The following is a 21,834-nucleotide window of genomic DNA, read 5'->3' as shown; positions in this document are numbered from 1 at the left end:
TTGGTCTTTTGGTTCAGGAATGCTTGGGACCAATTGCACAGGGACAGAGCCTGGAGCATGCAATCTTCTCACCCCCAATCAGATGAAATGTGGTTGACATTAGCTAAGGGGCCGGGGGGCCGGAAGCAGGGAGGAGTCCTGCCACTGGCTTTAGCTTGGTGTGTATGAGCTTGCAGCATCTTCTCAGGGGGAGACCTCTGGACTCTCCCCCCAGGTGCTTCCTGAAGCCACAGCACAGGGACCCGGCAGCCAGGGCCCAGGATGCCCTGCCCACCGGCCATCCATTCTCCAAGGATGCTGAGCAGAAGTGGGCCCCACCTCGCAGCCAGTCGCCACCATTCTAGCTTAGCAACCAGGCTGCCCTGAACTTGAGACCCATCACGTCTTCCACTGCCTTGGTCTGCTGCCCGTCACTCTAACGTAGGTGGAAATTAAGTGGACCTGGCATGCGCACCCCCTGCCGGGCCACGAGGCCCACCGTGCGCCAGCTGGGTCTCCTGGCTGGCGCTTGGAGATTGGCAAGGTGCTGGCATCAATGTGACTGCTTGGTGATTGCCAGGTCAATCTCCGTACTGCTGTGAAGATGAAGCCCGAACTTGCCTGGGCCGCCTTGGAGACTTGGCCTGTCCACTCTGATTTCTCTGCCACTCTGGCCTTTGGCAGGGTGCTGACACCTCTTGATTCTGTGAGTCCCCTGGGTTGGGTGTCATTGGGTCACTTTTCCTGCTCTCTGCAGTTCGTCTTTGATGTGTTCACCCTGGCCTATCACAGCGGGGCCGTGATCCGTTCTGCGTTTGCCTCCAAGCTTGACGGGAGTGACAGGAGGAGGAAGATGTTAGCCGCCAAGCCCTTGTTGCTCTGAGTTTGCATGCCTGCCCTCTTGGACAGGAAGCAACATTTTCTCTCACCAGCCTCCTTTGTGGAACGCGTCTGAATATTTCTTTGGGGTTAAAAAAACTTCCCTTTGTTGGTGGCAGCCCCGTTGTAGCTTTGACCTTCTGAACCCTGTCCCCTGGACGCTGCAGTAGGGCAGAGTGGTTGAGAGTCCAGATGCTGGCTCTGCCACCAGGAGCTGCACCACCGTGAGCGGTCCCTCAGGGTCTCTGGGCCTCAGTTTCCACCTGGTGAAAGGTGGATATCGATAGTACCCGCTTTTTAGGTTGCTGTGAGCATGAAGTGAGTGAATCGGTGTAAGGCCCTCAGCACACGAAACACCATGCTGCCAAAGGTGTCAGTTGTCGCCGTGACTAATCAGAACGGGGGCGCGGGGGCCCAGTCTAGTTCTGCCTCTGTCTCTGGGTGGCCACGTAACCCTGGGCCTGTCACTTTCCCTTGTGGAGTGTCAGCTTGATGACCAACGTGAAGGTGATGGGTTAGGGGACCTCGGAGCTGCCCCAGCGTGCAGCTCTGCATGCCTCACTCACCTCTCTTGGCTTTTTTTTTTTTTTTTAAGATTTTATTTATTTATTTGAGAGAGAGAGAGTGAGTAAGCGAGTGAGAGAGAGCACAAGCCAGGGGAGGGGCAGAGAAGCAGACTCCCCCCTGAACAGCGAGCCCAATGTGGGGCTTGATCCCAGGACCCTGGGATCACGATCTGAGCTGAAGGCAGACGTTTAACCAACTGAGCCACCCAGGTGCCTCTCTCAGCTTTTCTATCTGTCCTCGCCACATGGAAGTCCAGGTACCATAGGGTTGGCCTCCAGCTTCCAGTATGTCTCTTGTTGCTGGGCCCCAACCTGAGCCCACAGAGGAGCCCTGTGCACACTAACCTGATCCCTTCTGAGCTCTTCCCCTTTGTTAAAGAGCAAGCGGTGAAGGCCAGTGACCTTCCCTGCTCAGGTTTGGGACTTGACCTCCAGGGACCCTCTTCACCTGTTGGCTGACTGCTGGACTTCAGCCTGTTTTCCTGTCAGAGGTGGGGTCCCCAGTACCCCCCACTCTGAGCTCCTTGGAGATGTAGCTGAAGCAAGCCCCATACTGCTTTTTCCCTGCAGCTCTGGAAAGACCCTGTGAGCTCACCGTTTTCTTTCTTCGTCACCCTGAGACTTCCTACTTCAGGCCTGTATGGGGCTGTTGAGTGTCCTGGGTGTCTCAGACTCATCCTCTACTCCTATGTGACCTTAGGCAAGTCCCTTTCCCTTCCTGAGCCTCCTGTTCTTCATTGGTAAGACCAGGAAGGGGCTGGGTGCCTTCTTCAATGGGCTCACACAGGTGGACACACAGGGATGCTTGTAGCCATTTTTGCTTATTATTCCGTGTCCACCAGCCCTCTGCCCAGAGTCTTTGAGCCCCAACAGGCTCCAACTCCTGCATTGGCCCCTCAGCCAGCCTGGCCTGGCCTGGGTGAAGACCCCTGAATCTCCTTTTTTTTTTTTTTAAAGGTTTTATTTGTCAGAGAGAGAGAGAGTGCACAAGCAGGGGGAGCGGCAGGCAGAGGGAGAAGCAGACTCCCTGCTGAGCAGGTAGCCCAATGCAGGACTGGATCTCAGGACCCCAGGATCATGACCTGAGCCGAAGGCAGATGCTTCACTGACTGAGCCACCCCAGTGCCTGTCTCCTTGTGTTTTAATATACATATTTCTTAGGGACATCTCATTAACCATCCTCACAGAAGCTGCCAGGCTCTGGCCCCAGTGTCAGCCCCTACACAGCCACTCTGAGAATTGTCCTTTTTTTTTTTTAAATAGAAGTGAGTGTGGCTCAGCATGCCCACAGGAGAGCCTGGGCCCCCACTGCTTGTCAGTGGCTGAGGTGGGGTTGGCACTTAGGTTTGTGTGACTCGGGAGCTTGAGAGAAGGAAGGTGGAGTCTTCCCTCAATGAAGTATTTGTTCCTGTCACCTGTCTTTCTCCAGGGAGACACTGATGGGTCAGCTGTGGGGAGGGACATAGGAGGACTGCCCCCAACAAAGGCCAGAGGTTCTGCTCAGGACCAGGGGAGAAGGAGGAGGTGGAGGGACTCCTCTGATGGGGAGTGTGTGTGTGTGTGGGGGGGGTTGGGGGGATGGATCAGGAGTCATCAAGTCATGGTGATTGTGTAGGAGTCTGTGAGAGATCCTGTCTAACAAGCCCCAGAGGTGGGGAGGGACATATCCCTTGGTGGTCACTCCTTCAGTGCTGGTTTCCCTTATGTTCCTGGGGTTTTGAAGGACTCAGAAAGATGGAGTCCAGGCCTCTAAATCACATAGAGCCAGCTTTGTGGGATGTAGCTGGTGAGGTGAGGGGCATTTCTTCTCCTCTTCGGTCACTTCCTCTCTCACCTCTGTATGGTAATTCATTCATTTGCTGGATAAATATTTATTGAGCACCTACTGTGTACCAGGCATTGCACCAGGATACCAGGCATATGGCAGTGGACCAAACAGATGAAGAACCTTGGCCTTGTGAGCTCCCATTTGGGGAGAGGGCCAGAGGAGCTTACACAAACAAGTAAATGCATCATTATATAATACAATTTCAGATAGGAGCTGATGGCATGTTATGGAGAAGAATAAAGCAGCGTAAGTGGGCAGAGAGGGCCAGGTAGGGGAGATTATCTCATATAAGGTGGTCAGGGAATGCCTTTCTGAAGAGGTAGCATTTGAGCAGAGCCCCAGATGCAGTAAGAGAGTGAGGCTTGTGATCTCTGGGAAGAGTGCCCCAGGCAGAGACACCAGCAAGTGCAAAGGCCCTGATGTGGGAGCCTGCCTGGCATTTGGGGAATAACCAAGAGGCAGGAGCAGAGTGAGTGAGGTAGAGGGAAGTAGAAGAGGGGCAGATCACGTGGGGCCTTGTGGGCCACTGGGAGGATCTTAGCTTTTGTTCTGAATGAGATGGGAACTATTGGAGGATTGTGAGCAGGGGAGGAATGTTAACAGACTTGGGTTTAATAGGAGCTTTTCAGCTGTTGTGTGAGGGCAGGGGCTGAGGCAGGAATGCCAGTGAGGAGGCCACTCCTCCTCCACAGGTGAGAAATGTTGGTGGCTTAGACTGGGGGTGGGGATGATGAGAAGGGACAGATTTAGGGTGTATTTTGAAGCTCAAGCCGGAAGGACTTGCTCCTAGATTGCATGTGGATGGGAGGTCGCCCATGCGCTCCTGGGTTCAGCACCATGGACAGTGGCAGTGCGCCGCTCCCCCCCAAGGCCGGACATTTGGGGAAGTCCAGGTTGGCTCTGGTCCCAACAGACTGCCAATTCTCTGCCAGTCTGTGGCTGCTGAGCAAGGCCTCATCTGTAAGGTACAGGTTCCTTTCCCTCGATTCTGTTATCAAATTCTTTTTTGCCAAGTATATTTATTTCTGGGCACTGCTGCGAATTCTTTTTGGGATGAGTCAGGTCTAAATGTAATTACAGGTGATCCTTGCGCAGCACAAGGGTTAGGGGTGCCAAACCCTGCGCAGTTGAACATCTGCATATAAGTTTTGACTCCCTCAAAGCTTAACTATTAATAGCCTCTTGTTGACCGGAAACTTCACTGATAACGTAAACAGTTGATTAACACGTATTTTGTATGTTATAGGTGTATACTGTGCTATTCCAATAAAGCAAGCTAGAAAAAAGAAAATGTTATCCAGAAAATCCTAAGGAAGAGAAAATACATTTATAGCACTGTACTGTATCAAGAAAAATCCACATACAAGTGGACCTGCACAGTTCAAACCCGTGTTGTCCAAGGGCCAGCTGTTTATAGCTGGGAGAAGAGGTTTGGACACTTTTGTCTCCAGAAATCTCTGCATCTGGCTAAACAGTTGTTTTGGGGAGGGGGGGCTTCCTCGAGGAGGGGTGACGGGAGGAGAGTTAAAGGACAGGTGGGCCTGTCCCAGAGGAGCAGGAGGGTGTTCTGGGTGGGAGAACTGCATGACTGGTGTGGCTCTTCCTGACATCTTCCTCCTGAGAGTGAGGAGGGGCAGCCTTCCTGGGAAACCAGCAGGCCTACGTGGGTTGGGGGAGCCTGGCCCATGGCAGAGAGTGCTGCCCTCCAGGAGTGCCACAGCCTTGCTGTGTGTCTTTGGACAGCCACTCTTCCTCTTTGCCTCTCAGTTTATCCACCTGTAAAATGGGGATAATTGCAGTCCCTACTTGGCTGGCTATTGTAAGAATGACAAAAATAGGTGAATTAGCCATCAAAAAGGCCAAGAAAGGGCCCGAGGGGGCCTGATTTTGAGGCCTGAGACCCCAGTGGTGAGCACTTGGCCTCTTCCTGATTGGGGTTCTCCCCCCTCCCATTGTGACTGTCCTCCCCTTTCTTCCTGACTTGCATGGTGCCTTATATCCACGTCCCATTTTGCTGTAGACAGAATGATCATATGGATATTCTATGCAAATTCTCATTTTTAATGAGCCAGAAGGAAAGCTAATGACCATTTTACAGACATTTTGGGACCCAAGGGAGGCTTTGGGATTGGGGGAGGAAGCAGGACAAAGTGACAAGCAAGAGGAGAGGGGAGGGAGGGAGGAGAATGAAGATGGAGAGGGACACAGTTCCGGCTGCCGAGGGGGGTAGGGGAGAGGGAAGCACGGGCCCCATTTACCATCTCCCAGAGCCTGCCTTGCTTGCCTCATTTTATAGATAGGGAAATGGGCTCAGAGAGAGGAGGCAACTTGCCAGTCACCCCAGAAGGTGGGAGAAAAATGTAACTATAACATTATTCAGGAAGAGAAACGTGCATGTTCTGCTCTGGACAATCCCTGGGCCTCCCCACTTTGGCCCTGGGTTCCGCCCAGCTCCCCATCTCTGGGGACAGTTCCTGGTTTAGCATGGTGCCCCTGGTCTCCAGAGCATACCTCACTGGCGCTGGGTCCTGGAAAGGAAAATGGAAAGGTGGAGGAGAAGGGGAAGATAAGCCGGAGAAAAGGAAAGTGGAGGCAGCCAAGACAAGGCTCTGGCTTGTGGGTCCTTATCTGTAAAATGGTCACTTAAGCCATGGGCTGATTGGGAGGAATTAATGAGAGAACATGTGAGCACTGCATGAACATAAGGGGCTGTGGAATAATGGGGGAGTGTGCGTGTATTTGTGTGTGTGAGAGAGAGAGAGAGAAGAGACAGGATGGGGTGGGGGATGACAGAAGAGGAAAGCAGGGAGACAGGAGCTGAAGATGGAGCCAAGAGACTTTCTGGACAGTAGGCCAACTCTTAATTAGGTCGTTCCTCAACATCTGTTGTCTACTTCATAAATGGCTATCGGCTCCATGAGGGCAGGATTCTGGGTTGTCCTATTCATAGTTGTACCCACAGTGTCTAGGACAGCGCCTGGTGCTTAGTAAGTGGTTGCTAATCAGTGAATGCTCTGAGCCCGGCAGCGGCCATCTCCCATAAATTTCATTCACTGTGCTAAGCTCAGTGATGGAGATGTTGGGATTGCTATGGGTGCCCAAGGAAGAAGAAGCCTAGGGATACCCCTGAAGGCTTCCTGGAGGAGTGGGCCATGCACTGAATCCTCAAGAATGGACAGGGGCTGACTTGAGGAAGGAGGAGTTTGGGAAGGGGAATTGGGCACAAAGGCAGAGAGAAAAGAGACTGAGCAAAGGGAGGAAGAGAGGGGCACCTTGGTGTGTGTCGGAAACTGTAGGTGCTGTTAGAGGTGGGGAGAGATGGGTGATGAGGGTGCAGGGCCTCAGGCGGGACTGGGCTGAGGAGTTTGGACTTTGCCTTGAGGGAGGTGGGAGCCACTGAGGCAGGGGAGTAGTGGAATGGGGTTGGAGTTTGGGTGGGGCGGTAGTGGGCCAGGCTGGGCAGGCTGAGGTTTGTGTGTGGGTGTGGGGCTCTGGTCTGGTAAGATGGTGTTGACAGGAGTGGGGGTGCACAATGGGTTATGGCTGAGGGGTCAGCTGGCTGCTTCCAGGTGAGGCTGGACCTGCCCAGGAGCACTGTGCCAGCCTGGGGAGGGGCCAGGGCGGTGTGGGTGAGGACTGTCTTAGGCGAATCACGGCCCCTCTCTGTGCCCTGATTTCAATCAAAAAGGAGCACTCCCTCCCTCAGCTCTGCTATGCGGGATGAGGGTCAGCTGAGCATCCCTTTCCCAGCTCCCCTGCTCCTGGACACTCCGCTGAGACCCACTCAAGGCTGTTCCCAGGATCGAGGCCTGGAGCCCCTGTCTGAGTCCCTGTCTCTCTGCTCCGAGATGTGGACTCACAGTGTTGGGAGAGCCTGGGGAAGTTTTTTGGGGTGAGGTGGGCCCTGCAGCTCAGGGCCCACCCTGGGGCCTCAGCCCTAGACCTTTGTCCACCAGCCTCTACTAACCTGAGTCCTGGGCGGCCCAGCACCTCAAGAGAGCCTCTCATGGCACGCTGGGTCAGGCCGGTGTCCGCTGCTGTCCTCAGTGCTGTCCTTCTGCTGTCCTCTGCTGAAGCCAGTTAATGGAGCACGTACACATTCACCGTCTGGGTCCTCCCTCCCAGGTGTGGCGCAGCAGCCCATCTTCTGGCTGAGGAAGCTGAGGTCCAGTGGGGTGAAGGGATTGCTGGGGTAGATCAATGCCAGGGCTGGACAAGGCCCCCCGGCTCGCTGCGTGTCCTGCTGTTCTCCCACCCCTCCTGCTGGCCTGGCCTGAAGAGCAGGGGGAGAGGACTGGTGCGGGAGAGGGTCCGGGAGGACTTCATTACCCAGTGCCTGCTTGTAGCAGGTGGGGGGGTGTGGAGCCCGCCGCCGGCGGGGAGACATGCTTGGCCTGCCTGGGTAATTACATCTCAACATTTCATTTTGCTTGTCAGTTTCCACTTCCTGGGGATGTGGGCTCCTAAATATTTTATTCCGGCCTGCAGCCGCCTGTTCGTCCCTGGCCAGACCGCAGGCCCGGCAGCCAGGCCCTCGCCCCGGGCCCTACCTGCCCAGCTGAGCCTCCGTCCCTGCTGTGGGGGTGGAGCTGGCCAGAGGTCATCTTCTTCACACCTCTGCCCCACACAGGGGTCCCCGCCACCAGCCCCTCATTGGCTTCTCTTCTCAAGGGGTCTGGTGTGAAGAGGCTAGGCAGACAACATTGCTGGAAATGAGGCTCTGTTCAACCACTGTTGGTTAGTACCTACTGTGTGCTTGGCACTCTGCTGGAAACAGGGGAGTTAGAAAGGAGAAAGACACAGTCTCCCCTTAAAGGGGCGTATGGACTCATGGGGGGAGCCAACGATAATATTACAATACAAACACTTACTGAGTGTGCGTGTGCGCCTGGCAGCGTTCAGAGCACCTTTCGTATATTCCCTTATTCTTCACACTCTAGTACAGGGACATAAGGCCCAGAGAGGTAAGTAACTTGTCCAAGGTCACCCAGCTAAGAAGTGGCAGAGCTGGGAGGCCTCACGCCCTGAAGCAGGGGAGTTACCGAATGGGCCCAGCTCAGGCAGAGGAGGGGCGAGCTGGTGGAGAGGGTGTGAGGCGAGCCTAAGTGGACACGGTGAGTTCCGGCTGGGGCAGAGGTCTGGCATGTTTCCAGGGGGGAAGAGGTGGAGAAAGGGAGCCCCTACGGGTGTTGGGCGGGTAGAGGAGCAGGAAGGGTATTTCCGGCAGAGGGACCGGCTGAGGCTGAGGGTGGGAACATCCAAGTTCACTTGGAGAAAGAGGTCCTGCTGTGGTAGAATGTGGAGTTTGAGGCCGAGGAGGCAGGGGGTGTCACCGGAGCTGGGGGTCTTGTTCTGTGCAGGGCTGCTCGGCAGAGGACTCTGAGCGAACACTCAGCAGTCCTGGGTCTGGCTGACCCCTGACTTGCTGTGTGAGCCTTGGGCAGACTCTTCCTGCTCTGAGCCAAATCTGAGAAGTGGGTAGGATTCCTTCAATCAGAGGATGCCGGCCCTGGCCAGTGAGAGTCGGGGAAGGTGCGGCCTGGGGGGCTGTGTCGGGGCAGGGGCCTCCCGGGGAGAGGAAGCCCTGGGGGGAGACGGGTAGGAACCAGCCTCTCACCACCACCTGTCTTGAAACCTCTTCGCTTCCTTTTCTATTTTTTCCCTGCCTTTCTCACTTTAAGGGTGTTTTGCCTAAATGGGTTTGTGTTAAGATATTAGGTCGATCACTCAGCAAATTTCCCTCTGCTCAGAGCTGAGCGCCATGAATAATGCAGCTCTGAACAACGCTGCCACTGCCCAGTGGCCTCCTGCGGGGGGACAGCAGCACTCAGCTCAGAGGCACTGAGCCCCACGGCTGCGCTGACGAGTCCCCCCAAACCTGCACCCTCTTCTCCCCCCAGATATCCCCTCGGAGGCCCGGCCTGTCCACGGGGCGACCCCTTCAATCCTCACAACAGCCCTGCGTGTCTGGGGTGGGGGTAATGTCATCCCGTGTTATAGACGCAGAAATGGACGTTCGGAGAGGTTGGGCAAAGGAGCTTTTACCACGAAGCAAGTAGGTGGTTGAAGTGAGACATGGGCCCCGCTGTGGCCACACTCAGCCTCTCCTGGTGTCACACCAGGACAGCTCTTTGATGCCTGTGTCCCCTGCACCCCCAGAGCCAGGCCTGTTCTCCACAGGGTGGAGGCAGAGGGAGAGGGTTTCAGCAGGAAGACAGGATTTGCCTCAGTTGGAGGGGCCACCGAAGCTGCTCGGCAAATGGTTGTTGGATGACAGGGATGCTGGACCCCGCCGTCAGTCACTAACCGCCCCCCAACGGCACTGCCCAGCCAGGCCCCCCTCTGAACCAGTAGCAGAGGGTAGGTGTGAATGGTGCCGAGGTGTGGTCCGGCTGGCCTGGCAGCTTCGTGGCCGTGTGGCTGTGGGGGGCCAGGTGTGGCGAGTGGTCGCGTGAGGCTCTGTGGTCGCCGTGGGAGCTTGCGTGGCTGTGGGATTGGGTGAGTGGCGCCCGTGTATGGCCAGGTGTGTGTCCTGGTGGCCGCGAGGCTGCACACAGTTGTCATCCGGTTTGTGCCTGTGATGGGTGGGGCTGTGCGTGTCCTCATGAGGGTCTGTGGCCCTGAGGTTGTGTGAGATTGTGATATGTGATCTGTGAGGGTGCGTGTTGCCGTGTGTGCATGTGTGTGCGTTGGGAGGGGGCGGCTGGGAGTGGTGGGAGGTGCTGAGATTATTCAGGAAGAGAAACGTGCATGTTCTGCTCTGGACAATCCCTGGGCCTCCCTGCTTTGGCCCTGGGTTCCGCCCCGCTCCCCATCTCTGGGGACAGTTCCTGGTTTAGCATGGTGCCCCTGGTCCCCAGAGCATACCTCACTGGGGCTGGGTCCTGGCCCGGGCTGGGTGAGGAGGTCTCTGTCTTCCCGGCTCCTGCCCTCCTGCATGAGCAGCTCCTACGCCTACTCGCCTCACCTGTTCTGCAGAGGCCTTGGCTCCAGGAGGCAAACCCAGGCCTTCACAGACTCCACCGCACTTGACCCTCACTCCAACTCCACCCCGTGTGGCTTCTTTAAGTCCTTTCCCATGTTGCAGTTGGAAAGTCTGATGCTCAGAGAGGCTAAGTGACTTGTCCAAAGTCACACGGTGAGTGAGCTGTGGAGCCAGCATGCTCTGCCTCAGGATGGAGAGGCGGAGGGAGCTGAACGCAGGTGCAATACTCATGCTTTGCACAAACCTTTGGTGGAGTGCGATAGGGAGGCACCTCCAAGTTGGAAACCGGGGGACTGTCTTCCCCTCCCAGTCCCTTGGTACTGGGTCTTCCTGGCTCCAGCCAAATCTCTCACAGGGGGCCCAGCACTTCCCTAGGGCTGGAGTCATGCTGGCCACAGCAGGGAGGGTGAATATTCTACTTCATGCTCTTCTCCAACTGGCCCTGCTGTCTTCAGACTCTGAGGACCTGCCAGTTTGCATGGCTATCTTATACTTTTCTTCACTTCTTCTTTTTGTTGTTGTTTTTTTTAAGTAAACTCTACCCCCAATGTGGGACTTGAACTCACGACCCCAAGATCAAGAGTCGCGTGCTCTACCGACTGAGCCAGCCAGGGGCCCCTTCACTCGTTCTTCTTTTGCACATACATTTCCAAAGCGCTCATAGCAAGGAATTTGCATCTAGGTGGAGAAGCAAAATCTCAAGGCAAGGCAGGACCTGAGAGAGATGTCCAGGTGTGTGTGATGTCCAGCCCCTGCGTGTGCATGGAGTTCACGAGTGCGTCCTGAAGGGCAGATGCTGTGAATGGATTATCTTTGTAGCCCAGAGCCTGGCATGAAGTAGGTGCCAGGCGCAAAGTGGGTACCCAGTGCCTTTGCATACAGATGTCTGGGCACTCGGTGTGACCAGGCGGTGGCTCAGAGCGGAGGTCACGGTGGGTTGCAGGGCTAAGGAAGCTCCCAGAGGAGGTGGAAGGGTTTGAGCAGGTGCAGGTGTCCACCTTGGATTCCCACAGAGTCTCTGCCCCAACACCAGTGCTAGCAGCTCTGGCCCCTTCCACCTCCATCAGTCGGGTACTCAGTGGCTCATTCATGCAGCAACGATGAATCAGTGCCCGTCTCTCGAGCAGGTGCGGCATGATTGCTGGGCCCCTTGAGGCTCTGAGCGGAGTTGCAGACACTAAGGAGATAACCAAGGCCCAGTGAGGGAAGGCTGCAGAGGGTCACTGCAGCGCCAGGTGGGGGCCCTCCCGGCTGGGGGAGCAGCCTCTGCAAAGGCCCGTGGAGGCGGCGGATGTGGTCGGATGGCAGGTTCTCATAGGGAGCCGGGTAAGGCTGGATGTTGTAGACCTCGAGTCCTTGTCTCTGTCTCCCTCTCTGTCTCTCTCTCTCTCTGTCTCTCTCTCTGTCTCTCTCTCTGTCTCTCTCTCTCTCTCACACACACACACACACACACACACACACACACACACACACACACACGGAGCCACAGAGGGTTGTAGGCAGGGAGCTGTGTGTCAGATGGAGGCTGGAGTGGACACTAGATAGTGGGGAGTAGGTCCGGGAGCAAGAGCAGAAAGGGACAGTGGCCATGAACCAGGCCTGAGCTGCCCCCTGCCCTCCCCCCCGCCCTGCCACCCCAGAGGCCTTGAGCCCGCTGTGGAGCCCCAGACCCAGCTGGAACCAGAGCTGGTTGGAGTCTGGGCCCATCCTCACTGTCTCCCACAGCCTTACTCAGCCTGCAACAGCCACGGGTCAGGGGCATTCTCTCAGAGCCTGGGCTCTTCCCGACCTCAAAACCCCTCAGGCCAAAGGTCTGCTGCCTGAAAACAAAAGTAGCACTGGAATAGTCACTGACCCCTCTGAGTAGCTCCCTTTCCTGAGAGCGGATTTGGGAAGAGGGCCTGGCTTTTGGAGCAGAAGGAAAGAAGGGCAGGGCCATGCGTGTGTGTGTGTGTGTGCGCGCGCACGCTCGTGCATGTGTGTGGCCATATGGTCCAGGGTAACTCCCAGCCTTCCCCCCACCCCCCCTCTCTGCTGGGAACCTATGGGAGCCTGGGGGCCCCCCTTGGGTTGTCTAACTCCCCCCACCTTTCTCTCTATGTTGTAATTTGCTGCCTTCACATTTTGCCATAATGTAGATTTTTCCACTTGATTTCCCAGGATTTGTCTTTTCATTGTTTTTCTCCCTTTTTAAATTTAAAAGGACAAACAAAAGAAAAAGCAAGGAAAAGAGAAAGAGAAAGCGGAGAGGAGCCCACGTCTGTGCTGGCCTCCTGAGGCTGCTTGCCTTCCCTGTGAGGGGACAGGCCTTCCTGGGCCACCTGCACGCTTCAGCCGCAGGGAAATTTCTCCTCCCTGGGCTGGAGCCCAGCACCCGGGTTGTAGAGTGTGATCCCGGGGCCCTGGGTGCTGGAGAGAGACCGCGTGGCTGTGGCGTCCCCCTGGGGAGCCATGGGTGCAGCGCCCTGTCCTGGCCACTCTGCCTCATGGGGCCCACCCCACTGCCTGCGTGCTAGCCGCTTAGCTCCTTCCTCAGGGCCTGGCAAGGGTGGGTCTCCTGGTGAGTGAATGAGAATAGGATGAGGACACAGATGTCCAAGCCGGGAGGGTGAGACCCCTGGGGAGGAACCAGAGAGCCCAGGTCCCTGACTGCCCCCACCGTGGGGGTGGTCTTGGCTGAAAGCAGGCTGCTCTGGTGGGAGGCCTTTTCTCTCTGCCTGCCCTGGCTGCCAGGGTGGGCACAGCCCACAAGGGGGGGTGCTGTGAAGGCAGGGGATCTGGGGATTGCTTGGGGGATGGCAGGATGGTGGGGAAGGCGTATTTAGACAGGTGGAGTGGGGAGAGCCATCTGGTGGGGGGGCAGGGAGGTGTGGAGAGGAGGAGGAAGCTGGGCGCAGGTACAGTGTGTGCAAACCCGAGTCCCCTGGGGCATTAGGGAGACCCCTCCAGGTGGGAAGTCTGGCTGACTGACTCCCCCTGGGTGTCCCTTAACGCAGCGCCCCTTCGTGCCTGCCCTGCTGGTTTCTGCCCGTCCCTGTCCTCAGACAAGCTCCCCAGATCGTCCGTGCTGATGGAGGGAGCCAGGCACACACAATCCCGGGCAGCGGTGGACAGAAAAACGAGGTCATTTCAGCAGCGAGTTCTCACTTGAGGGTGGGATTTACAGGTCCAAAGTATTTTCAATTCCTGGCTCGCAGGCAAGGCAGCAGCTCCTAGGGAAAAGTCAGAGCAGAGTCCAAAGCGGCCTCTGCCTCCTGAGCTGCCTGGCCTGAGCCCCCTGTCCTCCAGGACACACCAGAGTGGGCCGAGGGGATGCCGCCCCCACCTCCCACCCTCACTTCACCCTGCTGGTTTCCTCCTCCGCCTCCAAGAGGTTTTCTGCCACTGCGAGTAGGCTGTCTGAGGGTAGGGGCTCTGGCTTCCTCCCAGCTGTGTCCTAGCATCTGGAACTTACCAGGCACCTAATGAGCTCAGTAAACATTTGTTGACTGCATGAAGGGAAAGCAGTGGGAGCACGTAGGCGGGGTGTGTTGGCCAAAGTGTGGTGAAGCGTGGAGAAGCAGGCAGTGGGCCCCGCACCCAGGGGGCCGTCCCCTGCCACTGTGTGCTCCTGCCAGCCAGGAGGGCTGTCCCCTTGCACTCCTCCTCCGGCCGATTGCTCTCTTTTCTGGTCTTGCTTTTCCCAACTAGACCGTGAGCTCCAAGGGAGGGATCTTCCTTGCTATCATTTCTCAGCATCTGATTGTGCCAGGAACCGAGCAAGGCACTTTTCGAATGGGAACGCATGAATAAATGCCTGAATGAATGAACACACCAACGCACAGACCCGGCCTTGCCCTTGGGGAGTGCAGTGGGGGACAGGCACTGACACAGGTACATCCGCTGGACCTGAAGAACACCCGGAAGGGTCATCGGACCGCAAATGGAAAGGGCTCAGAGACCACAGAATACAACAGGAAACCAGGATCAAGTTTTGCTAGTGGGGTCTCTATGCCACATTCAAGTCAGGGCAGGTGCCTGGAGGGGAAGATAGGATTTCAGGAGCCAGAAGGCTGGCGGGCACCCCATTCTCCTCCCCTCCAGCACACTGTGGATGCCACTGGGCTGGGAGTGGCTGAGGGGCTCCATTTCACAGACGAAAAATGGAGGCTGGGCTGTGTCCCGGTGTTCTCCATCAGGCAGCCCACGTGAGGCCTAGAACACCGTCATTGCGGCTTGTGTGTGACAGGAGTTTTGTCTGGTTTGGGTTCTGGGGTCCACGTTCACTAAGCATTGACATTTTGCCATATTTGCTTCTGACTATTATTTAAAGAAAGAAAGTACGGATTGTCTAGAAGACAACTCCCCCCTCTCCCGTCCCCCTTGCCCTGTGGAGACCTTCTCGGTCTCATTATTTTGCTTCCCTCCCTTGAGGTAACCACGACCCTGAAGGTGGTGGGTTCCCTTCTTGCCCTTGCTTAGTCATTCAGCATGCATTTATTGAGCACCTACTATGTGCCCAGCACTGTTCTAGGCACTGGGGAGGTTGCAACCAATGCAACGGACAGGAGCTCCTGCCTTCACATGGCTTTTGCTCATATGGATGTGTATCTCCGTATATGCTAAGGCTTATTACATGTGGTCTTTAAGTTCCTCATAAACAGGACAGATCACTTTGCGATTTGCCTTTTTGATCAACTTCCGGTTCTCAGGATTTTTATTGTGCCAAAACATGAGAGCTGTTTTCTTTCCACTGTACAAACACCACAGTTTATCCGTTCTTCTGTTGTAAAACATTTAGGTCATTTCCGTGTGTTTTCTGTTTCAAACAGTGCTGTGGCGCCCGCCTGCCTGGGGCTCCTGGGGCCCACGTGCGGGTTCTGCGCCCCCACAGGGGGCGTGCCTCCACACTCCACTTTACTACATGTCTCCACGGGGTCTCCAAAGGGTTCGGTGGACCCTCCCCCACTGAATGGTCCAGCTGTCCGGGATCAGCAGCAGGGCCTTGAGGGTTGGATCATCCTCGTCTGTTTTGACCAGTGGGAGGGGAAGGTGTGGAGGGCGGGCTGGGCCCTCACTGCAGGGCTGGGGGAGGGAGGGCGTTGGAGGTGGGGCCCAGGGAGGTGAGGGGATGCCCCAGCATTCACTGCTTGTTCCGTTGGCGCTGTGACAACACAGGCCAGAAGCCACAGAGCGCTGGCCCGGGTTTGAAACCCCCTGGTGCCGGGGTGAGAGCCTCAGCTGGAGGTGGGCTCTGCCCCAGCTGCCGCGTGCCCCTGGGCAAAGGGTGGCTCCTGTCCGGCCTCCTTCTCCTCGCTCCCTGCCCAGCTTGGGCCCGGAGATCTCCGAGGTCCCTACGCCTCCATGTGTTCAGATGTGCTTGGCAAGTGGCCGTGGCTTCGTGCCCATGGTCCTGCGAGTGGACGCGCTGACCTGGTGGACAGCAGAGCTTGCAGCTGGCAGCTGGGTGCTTGCCGGGGGCTGGGAGGCTGGGGTGTGGAGTGAGGGGCTTGCTAAGGGGGGCTTCGGGGGACCCCAGACTCCTCCATGCCCCCTGCCTTCTTATGACCTGTGCCTGGAGTCTGAGAGAGGTAGAAGGTTCTAGCTTCTGAGCGGAGATAGGGAGTGGGCTTGTTCCTTGTTCCTTAGGTTTAATTCAGTTCTGTTTACTGTCCGTATTTTATCCAAAGAGAGAGGCCACAGGGGGAAAGGAGTAGGGGTGCAGAGAAGGGCGCCCTCCCTGCTAGAGAGGTTTGAAGAAGGAATCCCAGGCGGGTGTTAGCCACGGCCCCCACGGTGATGGTGATGGATCTGCAGCGGCTGGGATGCAAGAGGGCTGGCGGGCTTGGTGTGTGATTGGGGTCTTTTGTGGGGAGAGGGGCTGCAGGAAGTAGGGGTCCGCAGAGACCCAGTGACCCAGGCCTTTTCTTTCTCTGCCTGAGAGAGGGTCTGGACACAGACCCCGATTGCAGTCCCACTACGGGCTGTGTGACCTCCGGGGGGCTACCCAGCACGTCTGAGCCTCAGCCCTCATCTGTAAGATGGGACTATTAGCCCCTGCCCCGGGAGGTGTGAGGACTCCCCTGCCAGGCTTGCAGGGGCTGCTTCAGTAAATGCTGGGCCCTCGGGGGCTGCTCCGGTCCTCTCTGGCTGCAGCGGGGGCCGGGAGGGCAGCCGAGGTAGAGGCTGTGCTACTCGCTGCTGGGAGCTCGTGTTATATCAGCAGAGGCCCTGGTGAGCCAGCCGCTTAATCCCTATTCTGGGGTCCCTGAGCAGCCAGGCTGACATTTGGGCCACAGTGCACCGGGATCCTGTGGGTACTTGGCTTCTCACCTCGGGGCAGTGACAGCAGTGGGCACTTCCTCCAGAGCAGGCCATGTGCCCAGACGTGCCCATGTCTACGGGCCGCAGGTGTTTCCTTGACCTTGTCCCCCAACTCCTTCCCCACGTGGCCTGAGCCATGGCACAATGGACTGGCTGAGGGGTTGGCTGTGGGAGCCAGACAGCCTGTGTTTAAACCCCCACCCTACTCCTGGCTATCTGCGTGACCTTGGGAAGCCCCTTAACCTCTCTGTGCCTCAGTTTCTTCGTCTAGAACTTGGAGATGTGCCGATGACACCCCAGTTGAATGAATCCATGTAAGATTTGCAGAGTTATATTCAACACACAGTAGATGCTTCTTAAACCGTTCCCTGGTATTTTCGAGCTCTGCCGAGCCCCCCAAACTCCCCTCCAGTCGCCTCCTCCTCTTGTGGTTGTAAGAGTATCCTGCTCAGACCGTACTCCTGTCTCAAGTACCTCGAGGCTCACTCACATTCTAGCTGACGGAGCTGTGGTCATTTAATTCTTCTTCCCCCCAGAGAAAAGAAACGTGCAAGATATGCCTGGGGCTGTCGGTGGGGCTGGGGGGCGGGACCACCCCCGCGGATCCTCCTAGGGGGGCATGGCCCAGAAATAAAACCTGATCTGCAAGTTTCTTCCCGTTGGAGAACAATTAACTCCCATTCCCTGCTTCCCTCCCTTCTGCCCCTGGCCCCCCTCTTCCCTCCTGGAGCCAGGTGGCTCATCCTCACCGCCTCCCCCCCCCCCCCCCCCCGTCCAGCCGCTTCCCCTTGTCCATCTGTCTCTCCAGATGGGGGGGAAATGTCACAATTGGCCCACTTTCTAACTGGAAAGGAACCATATGGAGGGTTTAGCCAGAAGGTGAGCGTCTGCCCAGCCGCCATTAGGGCAAGGCCAGCGCTGTGGGCAACAGAAGGGCTCTCCTTGGCTCTCTCTGTGGGACCCGCGTCTGGAGAGACCAGTCCTGCCCAAGGACCCTGCCTCCTTCTCTCCCTTCCCCGGGATCTTCTGGTGGCCCTGGTCTTCTCTAGTGCTTGGGACTTCTTTGGTGCCTTAGGAGAGAGCCAAGGAGCTTGGCCAGCCTGCAAGAGGCAGAAAGTAAGGGAGGTGGGTTCTAGTCAAGGGCAGGGGCAGAGGACCATGGCTGCTTTGCCAGCTGTGGAGAACCAGAGGGTCCACTTCCTGGGGACAGGGATGTGAGTGCGTGTGTCGTTTGGCCCCACGCCTGGCAGGTGCCCGGCATAGAACAATCCCCCTTCTAGTGGGTGTACCTTGTTTCTCCCCAGAATGCCCCCTATCTGGCTGTGTATGCCTCCTCCCTCAGATTCAGCTCAGGGTCACCGCCTTTGGGCAGCCTTCCCTGGTTGCCACCTCCCTGCCCAAAGGTAGAGCCTCCTTCTTGAGTGGGGCTGGGTGTTGGCATTTCTCCTGGTGGGGCCGGTGGGTGGGCCTCCCACAGAGGGGCATGGACTCTGTGCAGGAGCGTCAGGTGGCCCCAGCATGTGCCAAGAGACCATTTGGAGGCCCACGGGTAGCAGCCAGGTACCCAACAGAGGTAGATGGTTTGAGGCATTGCTGGGTCCCCGAGGGATCGTGTTTGGGGTGGAGCTGGGCTGAGACCTTTGAGTAGGACCCGGAGGAGACTGACAGTCTTAGATAAAGGATCGGCTTCATTAAGAATAATCCCCCATGCTTTTCTATCAGCTGAGCCCTGACTCTGCCACCTGGGGTGCTGGGGTTCTTAATCCAGGGAGGCTCCCTGCTCTGTATCGCAGTAGGGGCAGGGGACTGTGTGGCTTTGGGCAAGCTACTTCTCCTCTCTAGGGTCCTCGTCTGTCCAGGGCTGTTGATAACAGCAACAGTACTCCTCAAGTGCTTTCGTACCAGGAGGTCAGCTGGGATTTCAGTGCACGGAGGACACCTGTCCCCCGCCCGCACTGGACGCATGCCTAAGGCTAGGAACTGGCTGGGTGAAGTCTAAGGTGCTCCCAGGGTTTCTGTGAGCCCCACAGCCTGGGTGTGAATCTGGCCCTCGAGGTATTGACTCTGAGTTCTGGATGCTTCCAATGGCCTGGGGGCTGGGCTTCTTGTAGGGGAATGAGCTCAAGAGATAGTCAGGCCGTGGCCCCTGGCCCCTCCTCCAGGAGCCAGCTAGGTGGCAGTGGGCCAGAGGAGGAGAGACGGGAGGGCTCCCAAAGACCCCCCGATGCCTTCAGAACTCCTCTGGTCACCCCACCTGGAGCACTCCGTTAGAATGGTTTTCCTGGGGGCTCTTGAACTGGGACTGGGGGTAGAGGCGTCAAGGCACGCTGTGGGAGCTGGGGAGCCCCACCTACTGAAGACCTTGGAAAGGAGAGCCTAGGACGACCTGGAGCGATGGGCCTGGGATGGCCGGGTGTGAGTCAGCAGCTGTGTGCAGTGCTCTTGTCAAGGGGCCTGTTGATGAGCATGTGATCCAGGGGCAAGAGCCCTGGGAGGTGCGTGTGGATGTGGATGCATGGTGTGCTGATAGCCCAGGGTGGGCAACTTGCTCTCTTCTCAGATTTACTCCTCCAAAAAAAACTTTATGAGGTGGTTTCAATGAAAATAACCATCATTTACTAAGTACTCCCTGTGTGCCAGATATTCTTGTATTTATGTGCACTAACTCGCTTAGCTTTGTAACGACCCTGTGAAGTAAGTAGTATTATCTTCACTTTATAGATGATGTATCTGAGGCACAGAGAGGCTCAGTAACCACCCTGAGGTCACACAGCAGTAAGTAGCAGAGCTGAGATTTAAACGCAGGCTGTCTAGCTCCTAAACAGGATGCTGTATTGCCTCTTGCTGGAAGCCTCTGTTTTATATAGGGGGGTACTGAGGCACAGAGAACTGAAGTGACATGCCCAGGGTCATCCAGCTGGTGAGTTGTACCGTGGCTGTTCTCCAGCCTGGGCCTGGAGATAAGGACGTGGGAGCTAGGAGTCTGGCTGGGGGGCCGTGAGCAGCCCCTGGCTTCCATCTCCTGGAGGGAGTGTGTGTTGGGGGGCGTGGGGTGAGACGGGGAGAGACTGGCGCTGCCCAGCTTCCCCCGGGGCTGACTGGCGCCCCTTCCCACAGGGGGGGTGTGCATCGCTCAGTCGGTGAAGATACCGCGGGAACCTAAGCCTGGGGAGTTTGACAAGATCATCCGGCGCCTCCTGGAGACCTCAAACGCCAGGGCGGTCATCATCTTTGCCAATGAGGATGACATCAGGTGAGATCAGGCCGCAGCTGGGCGGGGATTGGGAGCCGGTCATGAGGAGAGCTATGGGTCCTGCTGGAGACCTTCCTAGACAAGCCCAACCCCACTGTAGGATCCAGAGAGGTGGGGTGGGAGACCCCTCAGGTTGGGGCATAGGCTGCTGCTAATGGGCACCCCTTCCCCCGCCTCCTCGTTTCCTGCATCCATTCTACCAACTGGGGATGGTAAGCAGGTACTTTAACAGTGGAGCTAAGGCCCTGGGCTTTCAGCCAAAGCACCTAGGTTCTAATCCTGCTCTCCCTCCTCCTAGCTGTGTGACTTGAGGCAAGTTTCTCAACCTCTCTGTGCCTCTTTTCTGCTTTAAAAAAAGGTGGGGGCACCTAAGGATGCCTGCCTGATAGTGTTATTTGAGAACTGAATGCAGGAACATGCATAAAGGGCTTCGAGCCGAGTCTGGCACGCAGCAGGTGCCCAGGGCATGCAGAGCCCCTGTCAGCCCCTGGCTCCCCTCTTTGGCAAAGCTTGGAGTAGTGGGAAGAGGCCTGGGCTGTGGGTCCAGTCCCGGCTTGGGTACACACTCACGGTGGGCAGTGTCGTCCCCTCCCTGGGCCTCAGTCTCTGCATGTGCAGAGGAAACAGGTGGACTTTTGGGTGCCAGGACCATGCAGTGCAAATGCTGGGCCAGCCCAGCTCTCTGCACGTCTGCTTCTGACCCTGAGTCAGAAGCTCGGGTGCACTGAAAAGCACCCATCTTAACCCACTTCCCTTCCTCCTGCCTCTTCCCCTGCTACTACCTCTCAGACTGATGTCAGAGCCAAGATGGGCCAGGCGTCTGCCATTGTCCTGTTCGGTGGGGAGAGACACAAGCTCTGAGCTCGGGGAGCCCTAGTCTGAGGGGAGACACAGTCCTGCCTCAGGGAGCCTCGGTCTGAGGGGAGACACAGCCCTGCCCTCAAGGAGCCCGGTCTGAGGGGAGATACAGCCCTGCCCTCAGGGAGCCCAGTCTGAGAGGAGACACAGCCCTGCCCTCAGGGAGCCTTGGTCTGAGGGGAGACACAGCCCTGCCCTCAGGGAGCCTTGGTCTGAGGGGAGTAACAGCCCTGCCCTCAGGGAGCCCCGGTCTGAGGGGAGACACAGCCCTGCCCTCAGGGAGCCCCAATCTGAGGGGAGACACAAGCCTGCCCTCAGGGAGCCCCAGTCTGAGGGGGAGACACAGCCCTGCTCTCAGGGAGCCCCAGTCTGAGAGGAGACACAGCCCTGCCCTCAGGGAGCCCTAGTCTGAGGGGAGACACAGTCCTGCCTCAGGGAACCTCAGTCTGAGGGGAGATACAGCCCTGCCCTCAGGGAGCCCCAGTCTGAGGGGGGGTCAGAGACACAACCCCTGCACTTGCGAAGAAGGATAAGACAGTAGATATGGTCCTCCCCAGACCTCCTCCCTCAGTTGGCTGGCCTGAGGTGTCAAGCCTGCTGTGCCCCCGGCCTCCCCTGTCCTCCAGCCCAGCCAAAGCTGCCTGTCTGCCCCTGCCCCCATGTGTCTCCCTCCCTGTTGCTAACCAGTGTCCATCCGAGTCCCATTCTTTCCAGCACTTTCCCCACTTGGTAAAGACCCCATCCTGGACCTGAGTTGCAGCAAAACTTATCTCCCCCTGGAGACATTGCCAGGTCCCTGCAGGGATGGAGTGGGAAGTTCTGGAAGATCATTAAGGCCACAAAAGCCAACAAGACCAGCTCTAAGGACGGTGTCTCAGGCAGCGAAAGGCTGGGAAGGGGGAGTCAGAGGCTACTGAGCCCAGGGGCTGCTCCTGACCCCCCTCAAGGTTTACAGGCCCCCTACATTCTGCCTCAGGACATTCCTGTTGCCCACAGGTCTGCCAGCTCCTGGAGCAGGAGGGTCTCTTCAGAAGTCCTTTCCCTCACTTAAATCACCAGTCCCTGCACTCCTGTCCCCACCCCACCCCCGAAGCCCGGCACTCAAATCCCACCCCCCACCCAGAGGTGCGCCCCGCTCCAGGCCTGCTGCTTAGCTCAGATGGACCCATGTGCTGGGAGGGGA

At 57.1% G+C, this 21,834-nt stretch overlaps 1 protein-coding gene across 2 annotated transcripts in view; it reads left to right on the top strand.

Annotated features, from left to right (window-relative positions):
- GRM4 (glutamate metabotropic receptor 4) overlaps nt 1–21,834 on the top strand; it is a 104,713-nt gene that overhangs the window by 48,682 nt on the left and 34,197 nt on the right. For both annotated transcript variants that reach the window (XM_034990565.1, XM_034990564.1), the window contains exon 3: nt 19,658–19,793. In XM_034990565.1, coding sequence (XP_034846456.1) covers nt 19,658–19,793 — 136 coding nt within the window. The remainder of the gene's footprint in view (nt 1–19,657; nt 19,794–21,834) is intronic.

Source organism: Mirounga leonina, unplaced genomic scaffold (genome assembly GCF_011800145.1).
Source record: "Mirounga leonina isolate KUSES-001 unplaced genomic scaffold, KU_Mleo_1.0 Mir_53, whole genome shotgun sequence".
NCBI classification, from domain to species: domain Eukaryota; kingdom Metazoa; phylum Chordata; class Mammalia; order Carnivora; family Phocidae; genus Mirounga; species Mirounga leonina.
Note: the sequence above shows the minus strand (reverse complement) of the source record. Positions and strands in the feature narration are given on the sequence as shown.